This window comes from Pseudopipra pipra, chromosome 8 (genome assembly GCF_036250125.1).
Source record: "Pseudopipra pipra isolate bDixPip1 chromosome 8, bDixPip1.hap1, whole genome shotgun sequence".
Taxonomy (NCBI): domain Eukaryota; kingdom Metazoa; phylum Chordata; class Aves; order Passeriformes; family Pipridae; genus Pseudopipra; species Pseudopipra pipra.
Window position 1 is genome coordinate 35,545,990 of NC_087556.1, and position 15,639 is coordinate 35,561,628.

The 15,639-nt window shown below is 41.1% G+C and overlaps 1 protein-coding gene across 4 annotated transcripts in view; it reads right to left on the reverse strand.

Moving 5' to 3' along the window:
- WDR11 (WD repeat domain 11) overlaps positions 1–9,788 on the reverse strand; it is a 38,662-nt gene extending 28,874 nt beyond the window's left edge. For 3 of the 4 annotated variants that reach the window (XM_064663643.1, XM_064663642.1, XM_064663640.1), the window contains exons 1-5: positions 9,584–9,767; positions 7,815–7,926; positions 3,988–4,141; positions 2,002–2,175; positions 894–1,080 (exon numbers count right to left, since the gene is read on the reverse strand). In XM_064663643.1, coding sequence (XP_064519713.1) covers positions 894–1,080; positions 2,002–2,175; positions 3,988–4,141; positions 7,815–7,926; positions 9,584–9,669 — 713 coding nt within the window. In that variant the 5' untranslated portion in view covers positions 9,670–9,767. Of the gene's footprint in view, positions 1–893; positions 1,081–2,001; positions 2,176–3,987; positions 4,142–7,814; positions 7,927–9,583 lie in introns of all 4 variants that reach the window. The other variant, XM_064663641.1, reaches the window with a different exon arrangement.
- Positions 9,789–15,639: the final 5,851 nt, after the last annotated feature.

Sequence of the window (15,639 nt, forward strand, 5' to 3'; positions counted from 1 at the left end):
TATTCATATTTAAATTAAAATGCAACCAAGAGAAAGCATAAAAATGGTATCTCTGATGGTTTGCTGCTAATGCAGAGCACAAACAAGGCTGCAGCAGCCTATGTATTGCCTCAATATTTGCAAATCAGGCATCATAGAACACAAAATGACAAGATCATGCCCATTAACTTCATATAAAAATCTTCTCCTCAGTCAAGTCTTCTCCTCAGTTTGCAATTTAAACTCCCTATTATAACAGAGTATAAGTTGCTAACTGATACAGCCTGATTAGTGGGTTCTCACATTTGCCAGAGGTTTGAGAAATATTTTTAATGCTCAAATAGAAAATAGAAAAGGAAGAAAGTGGCCTAGAGAATTTCTAATAAAAAAATATAATCTCAAAATGCAACAACTTAAGTTTTAGAAGGGCAGAAAATACACCAATAGGAATGAAATCATAAAATTCTACTTTTATTTATGCACTAATCATTCAGAAAATGCCTCCTGCTGCAGTATCATGTACAACATTAGAATGACAACTCTTCTTAGGTATCTGCATAATTTTTATTCTCTAGTTATATCACTCCTCAATCCACAATCAAAATGAATTATGGGAGCTCATTTTCATCTTTTTTTTTTCCACTAAGAAAGCTGTTTCTGAATTTACACCTGCATAAAAATCTGTCAGCAAAAGGAGAAAATTATGTCATTAGAGTTATATAAAATGTGCTGAGATAATATAGTGGTTTTTATGAGCAGAACTGGATGTCAATGTTATATTCCTAAATATTACCTTCACATCTGCCTACCCCAGTGAATCTTCTTTTATTAAACTAATTACCTTATAGGCTATTATACCTATAAGATGTACAGGTACACAAAACATTATCTGAGAAGAAATATTTGCAACCTACCTGGGTTTTTCATTACTGATTAAGATTTTTACTTTATCAAGGGCCTTTTTGGCCCCTGTAGCAGCAGCCAGCTTGTTGTGAGAAGGGCTGGAATGGGGACTAGAGATGTAAACTTTCTTCCCTGAGCTGGCAGGAGCTTTGGAAGGAGAGAAGTCAGAGATGAACACTATTCCTTCACTGGTGAGCACTGTGCCAAGAAAAAAAATAAAGAAGCAAAATTCAATGTGCAATTTGATTGGGGCATTCCAGTTTAATGACATCTCAGTGAGGAGAAATGCTAATAACTTTAATAATACTCTATCAGGGAGAAAACTCATCATTCTAGACCACCAGCACGTTCTACTGAAAAAGCAGCAGATGGCACATTACAATTAATTAATATCCACAAAACTCACCTTTCAAAATTAAGTTTATATTAAAAAAATACTGTACTACTGGCAGAAACCCAGTTATTCTCTCCCATAAACTGTTTTTCTTTAAGCTTCACAATGCAAATAGAAGAGTTGTGTGCACATTGCCTGTGACACCATTTTTTGTTCTCATGCAGAGCACAGTTCAAAGAATTATTAACTCATGTTATTTATGCTGCAGGATAAAGTTTTGGCTCAGCTGCATAACTAAGATGTCTACAGAAGGCTGAATGGTATTGCAGATAAACCCCCCCCAAAATTACAAAGCCTCAAACCCTGCTGTCTCATTAGAGATCAGGACTGATGGAGCTGAATTCCAGAAGAAAATGGTGACTCTCTTATTTCTCTCACTTTCTTTCTGCTAAAATGAATAAATCTTCCCTCCATCCTCCCTGATATCTGAATTGCTTCTGAAGCTGATGCTCACACTGTATTCCTTAAAAAAAAATCCTTTCTGTTGAAAATAACATTTATTCTTGGTCTACTTATTGGAGTCTCCCTCAGCAGCCATCCTTTTGTACTTTTTACATTTCACATTGGCCAAAGACTTCTCTGTCTTTGCTTCGAGACTCCTTCATGGCATTTATGACATTATTCTCTCCAATCCACTACATTTAATCTCAATATTAACGTTCTAGCTTAACATTTTTCCTGGTCACATGTAACCAGGTCACCCTATTTTATATAGATCGACTTACAAGCTAAGTGTGATGGATCAAAGGGGTCAAATGAGAAAGACAGGATGTTTTCAGCATAACTTTTCTTCCAAAGTTTGGTGCCTGTGTCTGCATTCCACAGTACAATATAGTTAGGAGGGTGAACTGCAAGCAGCAAATCTCTAGAAGCATCTTGATTCCACAGCCACTGCATGTCTGTCAAAAGAAAAGAAGGAACAACAGTGAAATTCATTTAAAAAATAAAGTTGTTCTATTTTAAAACTACTCTGCTTCTATGCCTCATCTTTAATGGAATTAATAGTGGCTTGTTAGCAACAAGATGTTTCTGTTTCACAATTCTAAAACCTAAGTTCCTATTATAGCCTGACTTTATGTTTTTAACAATCAGCAACAAACTGGGTTGCACATGTCTACACACATGCACAAATCCATGTCCTACCTGAAGAAGTCATGTTTCCAGCCACTGAATTTCTATCTGAAACAACCCATTGTACTGTACAGAACCACTGCAGAGTCCAAATTAAAAGAACCATACACCATCCCAATTAATATCTGAGAAGACATTATGAGCCATAACACCACCTAAAATTAATATTTGAGATGGTATCAGTATTGGACCTGGAAACAAATGTCTTCTCCACTTCAAACACTTTTTCAGAGCTGGTAAGTGCTTTTCCCTGGGTTTCACAGAGAAGAAAAGAGGAAAAAAAAGCAGCCACGTGTGTCCAGATGTGTCACACTGGAAGTTAACAAAAGGTTTGACTCCTTCTCAGCTGAATGCAAAGTTTGCATCAAACAAAAGGAGAGTGCCTTACACCCATGCACCACTTTTCACCTCCCTGAAACAGTGAGGAGAAAAGTGTGAGGCTTTTTTCCTGAGGCCCCAGCTGTCATCCCACAAAGCTCTTGCAGATAACCCAGAGAACCAGATCACTGCTGCTCAATCTCTGTATTTGCACCACTTTCTACAGCTTGGAGAAAGTCAGAGGTCCCAGAAACACATGGAAAGGAAGGGAAAAGAAGCTGCTTTTGTTAGAGGTTATTGCTGAATCAAATCAGCGACTGAGGACAAACCAGAATTTTAATTCTGTTGCTTATTAGCCTTTTTCCTTGCCCAGAAGCTTGGAAAGCCTTCACTGGGTTTGAAAAAATGGACAAAGCTCCAAATTTCTCCACCCAAACTCCACCAAATATTCAGTGAATCGGTGTCAGGAGTAAATAAAACCCAACTCTTAATGCACACACAAACAAAAAAGTAATAAAACTAATAAATTTAACTGCAGTCAATGGAAAAAATTTTCAGTGACTCACTGTCAGACTTACAATGTTATATCTTCTTTCACAGGATTTATAAAACCAGAATAACAAAAACCAAACAACTTATTTTCATAAGCAGGCTTTCATATAATAGGAGTTTAAAAAAACCACCAGGTATCACATAAGCATCAACACAAGTTTTTGAAATAATTGAAAGGCTCAAAAAAACCTTCTCTCTCTGCTTACATTGCAAATGTATGTTATCATACTAATATATTTGTTCAGAAGTAGCTACATAATGAGCTATCTAAATAACTGTCAAAATATATGTGCCCAATCAAACCCTTTAATTTCTATAAATGTAATGCTGTTAAAGCACTGCACCCCCTCAGATGGCAGCAGCACTCAGGTGCAATTCAAACTGCACCACAACCCCAGCTGAAAAGCAGGAAGATGTACTTGACACTGTAAATGTTATTGCTGCAATCAATAATATCCATAAAAGTGGATGCTAACTTTTTGTCTTGGAAAACATCACCATAATGAATTAAATCTCAGGGCATTCCTCTGGGAGACAGTAAATCTTACATTTCCTCATAAAAACAGCAAGCAAATACACAGAAGGCTGGCAATGCCAACAGCAGAATTCACTGTCAGAACAGAGAACAGTTTATAAAACACAGGTGATGGATTTGTACACCAAATGCTCCATAAAATACCTTCCATAGAAAACCCATCCACTCTCGTTACCTTGAATTGGTTTGGAATGTTCCTGTATTTCACAGCGAGCTGTTCCTGTTGCCACATCCCACACGATGATTTTCCCTGTGGCATCAGCAGAGGCCAAACGTAAGGAATAGGGGGAGCCAACGTTGTGATGGTAATTCTCTTTAGCCCATTTAACCTGAACATACAGAGGGAAAGTGGTCAAAGGAGACAAACCCATACAACACACACACTTCATGTTTTTCAGATGGATAAGCAAAGAATAATGAGCTCAATAAAAAGCATTGTAATGGTTAATGTCAACAGCACCTGTGTAAAACACCTTTAAGCCTCCATGACTTGTGCAAATTTAAGGTAGGTCCCAACTTTGCTGCATGACTGCATGGCTGATATTCTCCAACTACATAAATCAACAGTCCCTGTTCCTGAAGGAACAGCAACCCAAACATACACCTTATGTATATAAACAGTTTACTCAAATATTTAGAGGAAACTAAGTGGCAATATTTAGGGTTCTGTGGGCATCCACAAACCTGTACCCGCTGATTTCCAAACACATGGAAGTGGAAAAATTATCATCCAATTTTTATATACGCCCTAAAACATGTCATTTTTGTAATCTGACAAATATAGGTATATTATGGTACTGGGGAGGAAGGAAGGCTAAGTCTTTCATCTCTGTGTTGTCTCATAGCTAAATAATCAAATAAAGAAGCTATTATTGACATTTGCTAACTCTTCACTCCTTTTCAGCCCACTGATTTCCACACACCACTTTCTGGTTTGGGATTTCAAGCTTCATGGGCTTGCAAGTTGGCAACACCTGTGAAAACTCCGTGTCTTGAAATCTGAAATATTTTGTCTACAAGTCTTCCCAGGTTAAAGGGGCATAGACAACACTGATTTCTCCCTTATCTTTTTAATATGGAGTTGTTTTGCTACCTGCTTTTAAGGTGAACTTCTGTCCCTAGGAGAGACTGAAGACACTGACAGAATAAAGAAACCTTAATGCAAAGCTAATATAAAAATTCCACTACAGCTACCTGTGTGCTGTCACATCACCTGACAGTGAAAGGGGGAGGCCAAAGACAGAACTTTTTTAGTTATAAACTCAAAGCATGTTTCTACCTGAAACACAAAGAATTCTAGAGAGACTCTTCTCTACCTACAAATTTCATTTTTGCAATTCCTGCTTCCCTGCTGTTTAAAAAAGAATCACCCATGAGGATATCTGCAATTACTGTAATTGTAAAAATCTACAAAGCCATTTATTCCTCAGTTAAAGACTTATTACTTCAAAGCAAATTCCAAGTCTGGAAGACATTATTTCTCAAGGGAGGAATTGTCACCAAGTTATGAACAACAAAAAGGAGATCTTTACTAACCAGAGCCCACACGGTGCTCTCACAACATAAATCTCTTTTCCCTCTGCAGTCACACTGCTCCAACAAGGTCCAACACAGGACCCGACCCTCTGCTAAAAGAAATTATTTTCTTATGATATTGGTCACTGCCTGTCTACCCTGACTTCAAAATACAGCAGCATCAGTCAGAAACAGGAACCAGAGGTGACTTTTTTTGATGTTCACAGTCTACCTCATCTCATTTATAATGCCTTATTATCTCTGTTTATTAATGCATCAAAAAGGATACAAATGTAATGTCAATCCTCTCATTCTAGTGACAGATCAAAACCCTTCTCTTGTAATTAGATTTTCCTCTGTAGAAGCACGCTTTCAAGTGCTCTTTCTAAAGGTAAAATCAGATATAATCCACTCTGTACAAGGCCATCAGTCTCCTACAAACACCTTTTGTACAGATGGGCAACTAACACAGCTCAATCCTCAGTGAATCCATTACCTATTCCAGACACAGTTATGACAACCAAAAGCCAGGAAGTATTTAAAGTAAACCAGTAAAATGCACTGCAGAAGGATTATGAACCAATTGGTTTATTCTTTGCTTTTTAAATTACAGATGTGTTGTGTTTTGACATTTTTCAGCACTGAAGCACAGGTTCTTGAGGAGAAGATCCCTGGAACACTCAGTTTGCTGGTGTGAGCCTCTGCTACAAAGAGTTTGTCAGACATACACTGCAGACTTCTGTCAGATCCCCTCCAGCTTATTTACACTCTTAGCACTTATAGACTCTTAAAAAAAATTAGGAATTTAAGAAAATTTCTTACAGGTGTAAAGGTATCTGCAGTGATCATGACCTCATAATAATTTCCTATATAATGCCTATTTCTTAAAGTAGAAGGGAATTTCTTTTCATTCTTGCACCTCATGAATTAGCCATTTTCTTACAGCATGTTTCTGTTCCTAGAGCTTCAGGAAGCGGTTTTGAAAAATTATCTTAAAAATTAATGGACTTCAGCATTTGGTTTCCTACTGAAATGATGTTACTCCTCAATGCCAGTGAATGTAACCAAAACACATTAAGATGCATGGATAAAAAAAACTAACTGTGCTACAATTTATTATCTAAGTCTCAAAAAATGACATAAAGGATCTGTTTTGAAACCTAACCCTTATAACTTCCTTTTTTTGCCAGTCAGTTAAAAATTCTCTCTAATCAAGCAAAACCAATTCCTGAACTTTACAATCATTTTTAAAAGCTACAGTGTCATTATCTGTATGACTCTTGGCCAAGACCTTGTATGGACCTGTATCAGTTTTGCCCTACCCAAAATTTTCAGTCAGGATTTGAGCAGTCCATTTATTATTATTCAAAAGCTCACTTGACTGAACTCTGTAGCACAAAAATATACATTATACCATATAAAGATACATAAACAATATCCACTACTGAATATCCTGAAATTTCAAAGGCATTCACCAAAAAAATGGCAAATCTTTTTCTGCACACTAAATTACTTTAGTGTGCAGAAAGAAATCATCATAACATGATACCTCAGAAGTCAGTAAATTATCAAACCTAAAGACAAAATAATTGTGTTTAATTTTAAAATACCAGAGTGGCCATGTCTGATATAGTACTAATGTATCTATATGGAAATAGATATTAAAGAAAATTCCATGTGGGAAAAAATAGTGTGTGATTTGCAGAAGGCACATTCAACCTTTTACTACAAAAAAACCCCACTAAAATCCCCCATCTAAGAACTTATTATTCTTCATACATTACTGACTGCCTTCTAAAACAGCACTTGTGCCAAGGAGTGTTAAACATTATATGTGCCAGCCAAACATTCCTCTAAACCCCAACTGAATCTGTCATTGTCCACAATCAAAGAAATGATGTATCAAAGAAACACATCCTGTTCCACACTTGACTCAAACTCTGCAATTTCAAGTCAAGGACCTTCAAAGGAAAGTTCAGGTGCCCTATACTTGAACTTAAATTTTAGCCAGTTTATATCACTAAAATAAATGTTCAGTTTTGTCTGCTATTGTTCCTGTTCTCTAGGCAGGAACAGAAGAAAAAGCTAAAAAGTAACTTTCTAGACAAATGGTGCACTTCCCACCATAGGGGAGATCAGAAAGGGCATCAACAAAGAGCTTCCTTTGATATTTTGTAATATCCATTTGAAATTCTCTCATGTTAAAAGCTTTCCTAAAAACATTTCTGTGTTCTGTAACACTAAGAGATTTTTCTAGATATTCAATGACCTCTATATATTCTATAAAGATAGACCATCAACCTCAGCTCAAATTTCAGCATGTATGGTTTGACTCAGCTGTAACAGAGATCTTGTAAAATATGGGTATTTTACAACACATTTTATCTGAAAATCGAGTGCAGTATCATGTCAAGTATTTACAGTGATTTAGAAAAATAACATATTCAACAGAATCAAGTAATATACCTTAAAACATGCACATCTCACCTTGACAACACTAGCTTTGTGTCTTTCCAGAACCTGTAAAGTCTGAGCAGTGTTGGCATCCACTATCAGCACAAGGGAATGACATCCATATGCAATCAAACCTTGCCAGCCCCTGGAAAAGCACAAATCATCATCAACAAGCAAAAAAAACCCAAAAGCTCTGCACATCAAGTACGAGACTTTTTTTTTGCTGAGTTGAATGTATGCTACTGGACACAATATTTGATGTTTATCAGCTTTTATGAACATAAAAGCACTACAAAATGCATGTCTGCTGAACCACTTGCTGAGAGAACCCTCAGCCACCACAAAGCATTTCTTTGTGCTCATCTGTAAAAACCCTCTTCTGTAAATTTAAGACATTGTACAGGAATTCATGAAGAGCATTCCCAAATTTTACATGTAAGAACACAGGTAAGAAATATATTTGCCACCATATAATTAATTGCATTTCTTTTATTTATTCATTTAGTCTGAGACTAAAAAGTAGCATGCAAAACATTTATTACCCTAACAGTGAAAATCTGCTGAGGCCTGTGTGACTTTAGAAGTTTATCACACAATCAGAGAATGGTTTGGGCTGGAAGGGACCCTGAAGACCATCTCATTCCACTCCTTGCCACAGACAACTTCCACTAGCCCAGGTTGCTCCAAGCCCCATCCAACCTGGCCTTGGACACTTCTAGGGATGGGGCAGCCACAGCTTCTCTGGGCAACCTGTGCCAGGGCCTCCCTACCCTCACAGGGAAGAATTTCTTCTAATATCTAATCCAGTCCTATTTCCTTTCTGTTTAAAGGCACTCCCCCTTGCCCTGTCACTACCTGCTTTTGTACAAAGTCCCTCTCCAGCTCTCTTACAGGCTCCCTTCAGGTAACTAATGACACCTACGAGCTTTGGTGAACACCAGGCAACTGGCAACAGTCAAAGCAGAAAAAGTTTCAAACTAAGCACTTCTGAGCACTTTGATGTTCACCGCTTTGCAAGCTGACCAACCTAAACGCTACAGTTTTAAACCATGCCTTGGTCCAGCTCATTCATTGTCGCTGCCTGGCGTTCAGCAGTGTTGGGGCAACGAGTTACAGCCCAGCTGAGAACTCACTGCTCAGAGAAATCATTACAAGAGTACAGGTACTGGCTTTGTACACCAAGTCTCGAAGGCAACAGGAACAGAAACCAGGAGCTGCTCTGATCTCCACAGTTCAGGAAGAGAAACCAGAAGAAGCTGCTCTGATCTCTACAGGTCACCGCACCGGCAAGATCTCCGCCCAGAGAAAGGAATCACAGAGCGGTTTGGGTTACAAGGCACCTTGAAGACAATCTCGTTCCAACCCTCTGCCATGGGCAGGGACACCTTCCTCTATCCCAGGTTACTCCAAACCCCGGCCTTGGACACTTCCAGAGATGGAGCATCCACAACCTCCCTGGGCAACCTGTGCCAGGGCCTCTCCACCCTCAAAAGGAAGAATTTCTTCCTAATATCTAACCTAAACCTCCTCTCTTTCAGTCCGAACCCGGAAAGGCCTGGGCCGTGTTCGCCCATGGCTTTGTTCTTGCACAGCGCTGCACAGCAGCAGCTCCCCGGGCTCCCGCCCGCGGCCTCTCCCGGGGATCCATCGCTATCCCCGCGCTCCGGCCGCCAGCGGGGGCCGCGGGGACACCCCGGTGCCGGCGGACAGCGGGCGGGGGCAGTGCCGGGGCAGAGCCGAGCCCGACCCGCGGCTGAGGCGACGGACCGGGACCCCCCTCCCGCCCGCCCGCGGCCCCTCACCAGTCCGCAGCCCCCCGGTTGGGCGCGCTGAGGGCGCCCGTCAGGGTCCGCGCCGGCAGCTTGATGTTGACGGTGAAGCGCTGCATGGCGAGCCCCGGCAGCGCCGAGCCCCCAGCGGAGCCCGGCGGGGAGCGGAGCCCGGCGGGGCGGCCCCAGCCCCGGTTGCCGCTGCCGAGCGGCCCCTGCCCGGCACCGCCCCGCAGGAAGCGCCGCCTCGGCTCCGCCGCCGCTCCGGCCTCCGCCGGGGCCCCGCGGCTCGGGAACGGCCGTTCCGGGGCCGCCACCGCCCCTGCCCCGGCCGGGTGTTGGTGTGAGGGGTGTGAGGGGTGCGGCGTGCCTGGGGTGTGTGGGTGTGTGGTTCCAGCCTGCCCACCCCGGTTACAGAATCACAGCGTAATTAGGGTTGGAAGGCACCTCCGCAGATCACCCAGTCCGACCCCCCTGCCAAGGCAGGGTCGCCTGGAGCAGGTGACACAGGAATGCGGCCGGTTGGAATGTCTCCAGACAGGGAGACTCCACGACCTCCCTGGGCAGCTGTTCCAGCGCTCTGCCACCCTCACCCTAAAGTTCTTCCTCGTGTTGAGGTGGAACTTCTTGTGTTGTAGTTTGTGGTTGTTGCTCCTTGTCCTGTCACAGGTCACCACCAAAAAAGAGTCTGGCACCATCCTCTTGGCACCTGCCTTTGAGATATTTAAGTGCATTAATGAGATCCCTTCTCAGTCTTTTCTCTAAACTAAGCTCTGTAGCAGTCTCTCCTCATAACAGAGATGCTCCAGACCTCTCATCATCTTTGTGGCCTCTGCTGAACCCTCTCCAGCAGCTCCTTTTCTTTCTTGTACTGAGCAGCCCAAAACTGGACACAGCAGGGACATCCCAGAACAGCCACCAGGGCTGGGGACAGGATGCTGTGTTGGTTGTACATCACACAGATGGGAAGGGAAAGGCTCCGTGGGGATGCCAGAGATCCTGTGAGCCTTGGCAGAGCAGCTCCAGGGACAGCTGTGCACCTGAGACACCTCAGCAGGAACAGGGTTCCCCGTCCCATCTCCCGGTGCTTGGACAGTGAAGGTTTTCCTCATCAGTCCTCGTTGTGTTGCAGCACCACAAGGCACCAAGCCCTACCTAAGCAACCTGTCCTCCAGCTGGCCCCAAGCTGTCACTAGTTCCAGGAAAAGCCACCTGGGATAACATATCCCTGAGCAAGAACACTGGGCACTTGCACTGGGCACACCAGGCTGCAGAGCATTGAGGTTGCACTCGATGATCTCAGAGGCCTTTTCCAACCTAATTGATTCTGTGAGGCTTCCAAAATAATTTTCTGTACCACAACATTAATAAGATGAGCAGGATCACGTAGCTCCAGGTGTATTATTTAACATGCATGTACTGTTGGGGGATTTGTTTCTCTTCAAAGTAATAATAATTGTTTGCTTGTTATATTTCATAGAGAAAAAGATGCCACTAGATGGCCAAAGATGGCAAGAAGGTAATGCCAGCCACACGTTTTTACCATGCTGCAGTGTCACTTTGTCACAGAAGATCCAGTAATGCTGATCCTCTTTTTTCCTCTTTTCATTCTAATCACAGTTGAATTTGTGCAAGTGGGAACTCAAGAAACAACCTGCAGCTGACACCTTTTCCAACTCTCTTCTAAAGAAAGCTGCTCTTGAGACACAATACATTGCTCAGTACCATTTTTCAGGTCACTTTAACATTGGAACTAATTTCTCAAACCATCTCAAAGATCTCTCTTTACTCTTAAAACTGGAAATTCACTGTTTGGAGAAGTAAAGGGCTTTTTTGTTCCCTTTCCTTTGTTATCATTTCAGGACATGATCTACACCTCCAGAGATCAATTTTGTGAAAGCCCAAGCAGGCACTATCTTCATTAATTTTAGTTATTTTTTGCTAATTGTGTGGTTTTATTCAGTGTCCTTGGCCAACCTGCTGCTCCTCATATTTTTGGAGGATTTGGAGATCTTGCTTTGTTGGATTGGGGTTTTTTTTGAGAATGGTCCTTTGAAACTTTCATTGCACAATAGAACCAGAGGATCTTCTCATCAGTTTTCTGTTCATTTTCTTGACATGACCAAGAGATACATGAAATGCTTAAAAGAAATAGATACTTTCAGGTAGGTGAAGATAAGGACAGATACCAGAAAAAAGGGGGGAGGGGAGAGAAAATGAGGGCTGTGTCACCAAATTTGTTGAAAAATTAAGAATCTAAGATTGGTTTTCAGGCTCAGACAGCGGGGTGAAAATAAGGGCTGTAAGCCAGAGAAATGCAGACTGAAGATTCATCAGAGGGATGGAGAGGACATGAGAAAGAATGCAAAATGCATCAAGGCACTTAGTCCTCTCACTCATCTGTAAATACAGGGATAAATTTTTGGCTGTTGCACGAAAAATAAATATCAAGCTTACAGCTGTTTAACTGCATAGTCAGTAATGCCATTAAACCCACGAAAACCTCTGAGACTAGCAGGGGTACAAGATATGAAATCCAGTGGGAGAGACTTCATTCCAGACAGCTTGAGCTCCAGTGGTCCTGAGAAAGTACACATGGAGAATAAAGTTGTGGGTGATCATGTAAAAAAACATGTCAATAATCTAATGATTAAATAAATGAGAACTGTGATTTCGCATAGCTTTGGGCTCATGACTGTAAATAATTTTTCTGTGAGTTTGAACAAGAAGTGGAACCAAAATAGAGAGATGTGTACAGTCTCCCTCTTTTAGGTTTCTTTTTTTATGTGATGATTACTGCAGGAATAATCCTGTGAAAGCTTCTGGGACCTCTATAATTTCCATGGCCTTAAGTCAATGCTCCAGGAGCTCCTGGGATCCACTGGTGAACCACCACATTCTGGGACTGTGCAGTGTTGCATTCCATTATTCCATTCAAACCCCAGTTTGAAATCAGGGTGTATAACCAATTCATACCTGCTATGGGGCCTGGTTATATTTGCAAAGGGGGTGTATCTAAAGTACAGATTCATTTAATCCCAGTCTAACTTTAAAATCCTAATAGGGATCTTTAAATTCCATGTTGTATTTTCAGATAAGGATTAAATAAGTGGATTTGATGAAAGAGCTTCTATTTCTGAGACTTCAGAGTTCTGCTAAAATTAACAGAAAAATAAAACCAATATATGAATTTCAGAGTGTGGAATATTTAGCACCTAGAACTCTATCAGCTTGATGCAAAACCAGATGGCTTTAATCAAAGACTCAAATACTTGTTTCCCTTCCCAAATGTTTTCAACTCAAAAGTTTAAAATTATCCAGAAACTCTTCTCCAAGTGAGCATAATCCAGTTCCACTTAACTTGCTGGTCATGTAAATTTAGACTCTCAGAGGTGGTGGAGCAAACTATGAAGAGAGATCTGATGATTTGCCTGCAGGCTCATTTTGTTTTGAACAAGTGTCACCAAAGGAAATCCTTCTCAAGTGGTCTGTTGTTCTGTTTTTCTTTTTTTCTGGAAATATTTTCCTTAGCCCTAAGCATTTCTCTTTTTTTCAAAGGTCCAAAAAGATGATGAAACTTAGAACAAATTAATGTTTAATTCACATGTTAGACTTACTTTCTATGGTACCAGTTTTGTGCCATTGCTTTCTGATTTCATCCATGACTGCTTGAACACAATCACTGAGAGGCTCTGGCCCTTTTATTTCTTTATGGTCCTTTCCATAAATATTTCTTCTGATGAACATTTACCTCCCTCCCTGAAATACATGAGTGTAATTGAGTTCACAGCTGCATTAGATTTGCAGCCTGCCATTGTTAAAGAGAATTTTCATCGAATTTAACCCGTTGGGTTTCAGGTGTGATTTCAGGGAACCTCATTTAGGGACAGCTGTTAAGGGAAGAGTCGTTTGATGCTCCAGGAGTTGGAACTATATAGTGTAATGATGCTGGGCCAAATACTAGGGTGGCTTAATCCTCTGAATCAGGGATGAAGTAAATCATACAAGCTGTAAAACTTTTGTAAAGAGAGAAGGGGATTATTCTGTTACCCAGGCAACATCTCTTCCAAGTACTGATGCCATGAAATAATTAGCTAATGATCTTGAACAGGTAAATTACTGCTACATCAACCTTGACTGACATAATAGTTTGTCAAATACCTTGAAATAGAAGCTTTACATGACCCAGCAGTGTGTTTTTGCAGCCCAGAAAGCCAAATGTGTCCTGGGCTGCATCAAAAGCTGTGTGACCAGCAGGTAAAGGAAGGTGATTCTCCCCCTCCACTCCACTTCTGTGAGACCCCACCTCCAGTGGTGCATCCAACTCTGGGGTCTCCAACACAAAAAGAACATGGAACTGTTGGAAAGAGTCCAGAGATGTTCACAAAGATGATCACAGGGCTGGAGCACCTCTGCTGTGAACACAGGCTGAGGTTGTTCAGCCTGGGGAAGAGAAGGTTTGGGGGAGACTTAGAGCCCCTTCCTGTGCATAAAGGGGCTACAAGACAGCATGGAGAGGATCTCTTTCCAAGGGCAAGAGGGGAATGGCTTCACACTGGCAGAGGCCAGGTTTAGGTTGGATATTGGGAAGGAATTCTTCCCTGTGAGTGTGGGGAGGCCCTGGCACAGGTTGCCCAGAGAAGCTGTGGCTGCCCCATCCCTGGAAGTGTCCAAGGCAAAGTGTTCATGGCAGAGGGTTGGAGCTACCTGGTGTCTTCCAACCCGAACTATTCTATAATTTAGTGAAACAGTACCAGAGAAGACTTAAACAAAACAAAGAGAGGGCTGATGAGTACGACAGAGAGCTCAGTCCAGCTGTACCAACTACTTGCCACCGATGCAGTGCCATGCATTAAACAGTGCCCAGGGAGAGTGAGTTTATGGAATCTACATCTCTTTGTTTCATGTCCCACCCAGTATGAGATAAGGAAGCACTTTTTTCTTCCCCTTTTCTCTTACTTGTTCACTTTATGAGGTCTCGAGACAGGGTTACTCAGTCCCTCTGCAGCTGTACAGCATCTGGTGCTCAGAACTCAGGGAAGCTCTGAGTTTAACTGCAACCTAGAGGCCCTGTGTGAATATAGTAAGGCAAAGGAATAACAGTGTACCCATCAATCCTGTGGTATCCTGTACAAAAACCCCTTGAGAGACACAACAGATAAACAGACATAGACCTGAAATACGTGTGATCTCTCACAGACACAAAGAGGGAACAAGAATGCTGATCCCAAATAGCCACATCAGTGCCCAGTTGATTGATTTGGCTTCAAAAATTGGTTTTTTTTGCTGAGAAGGGAAATAAAAATTTCCACTAACAGAACCCTGAGCTTTTTTTGGTGGTGACTATTGCTAGAGCTCAGCCCCTGGCTCTGCTCTAGGTAAGTGTGGAGGGGTGCTGGACACCGTGCAGTAAATACCCACACCACTAAATAATCCAAGAAATGAGTTAAAGGAGACAAGCTTGAAGTTTTTCAGAGCTTTGAAAGTGTCCTAGCAACCTGAGGAAGCATTTGTTTATTATTTTATTAGGTATGTAATGAAGTAGTATTTTTTTGTAGCTAATAAGTAATTTATCAGCGTCAGCACATTCTGCTCTAAGATACAGGATAAGAGTGACAGTGATGTGAAGCTGGGATTTGAAATTTATGTGAAACAATGCAGTATACTCAACACTAATAAATCAATCAGTGTTCCTGACAACCTGGGTCTCCATGACATAAATGTTTAAGGAGGAAGAAGTCTCTAAGAAGACATGCTTAATGAAAAAATAATGGGAAATGAAGTAAAGACTGATTTTAAGAGCCATCTACAACTTCATGACTACAGCTAATGAAATTGTGAACACAGTCATTTACTGAATTTGATAAAGTGCATATTAAGAAATAGAAGTATCCTCATATATATATTGCATAATAAATGGAAGGGAAAAGTTTTAATCCATGTTATTAATGTTTTGGGTTGTGCAGGTTATTTTAAACTAAATTCAAAAATTTAAATGTCAAGAAACCATGGTAACCATGAATACCCAGTGAAGTGTTATTAATATCTGCATGTAATATATCCTACACATTAATATTTAATGTTGGATA